The 1,142-nt window shown below is 37.2% G+C and overlaps 1 protein-coding gene across 1 annotated transcript; it reads right to left on the minus strand.

Annotated features, from left to right (window-relative positions):
• Positions 1-567: 567 nt before the first annotated feature.
• On the minus strand, positions 568-885 carry LOTGIDRAFT_134766 (hypothetical protein; the record flags this gene model as incomplete). The annotated part of the gene is made up of 1 exon (XM_009068715.1): positions 568-885. A coding segment is annotated over one exon (318 nt), but the record flags the coding sequence as incomplete, so codon positions are not given.
• Positions 886-1,142: the final 257 nt, after the last annotated feature.

Here is a 1,142-nt window from a genome sequence, read left to right on the forward strand (position 1 = left end):
TGCGAGGTACTAAGGCCAGAAGGTGATGGAGTTCCTTTTGCGTTTCGGCGTAGGTCTTACATCTGCGATTAATGGTAACTGATGTCTGTTTGGTGTAGAAACTGGTTGAGATTCAGCTTCCATGTCTTCCACCACACCTACGTTTTTAAAAGAGTCTATGATTTTAGCAAATTGATCAAGGGTATCTTTTTGGAGTCGGCGATATGACTTCTTAGTCCAATTTATTGCTTCGAAAGTGAATTGTTTAAAATTTGATTCCGAAATATTGCGTGCTTTGATCAAGGAAATTTTTTCAGCCAGCTGTGAATCATAATGATTCTTAAGTGCTATCGCCACGTTTTTAGCCCAAACATTATTTACTGTCTCGATAGCCGAGGAAATAGCAGAATTTTTTAAAGCTGGTTTAACAAACCGATTGAGATCCGAAATTTTAGAGATAAAACCACGTGTGGGAGAATCACTGACTTGCTTTGAAATGACGGAAGCATGGTGAAGACATTGTAAGATTTGGAATAATATCTTCACTGCTGGATTGGTCTCCTGTCTTTGGTGGTTATCAGGGTTGTATGGACGACGGTAGTTGTTCTGGCGGTTGGGATTAGTGTTTCCTCTCTGATGCTGGTTTTGGCGATAGTTTGGTTGATTATGCCGATAGTTTGGTTGATTATGCCGATAGTTTGGTTGATTATGCCGATAGTTTGGTTGATTATGCCGATAGTTGGGTTGATTATGCCGATAGTTGGGTTGATTATGCCGATAGTTGGGTTGATTATGACGAAAGTTGGGTTGATTATGACGAAAGTTGGGTTGATTATAGAGATACGAATGCTGGGGAAAGTAATTTTGCCTGGGATATTGCCAATGAGATCTAAAGCGATGGTCCATGGTAGCTCAAAAACTAAATAAATATGGTAAAAGTACTTAAAAAGCACAAAAAATACTTAAAGGGTAAAAAGTACCTAAAACGGCAAATTTTTATTTGAGAAGACAAAAAAGTGGAAAAAAATATATAACAACTTACATCAAATATCTTACAAAAATTAACAAAAAATGGGGGGCTCCTCGAAATATACGATCCGGATTTCGCTATATTAGCTTCTTCAGATTAATTTATTTATGACCTATAATAATCTTAGCAGAAA

The sequence above is a fragment of the Lottia gigantea genome (genome assembly GCF_000327385.1).
Source record: "Lottia gigantea unplaced genomic scaffold LOTGIsca_93, whole genome shotgun sequence".
NCBI classification, from domain to species: domain Eukaryota; kingdom Metazoa; phylum Mollusca; class Gastropoda; family Lottiidae; genus Lottia; species Lottia gigantea.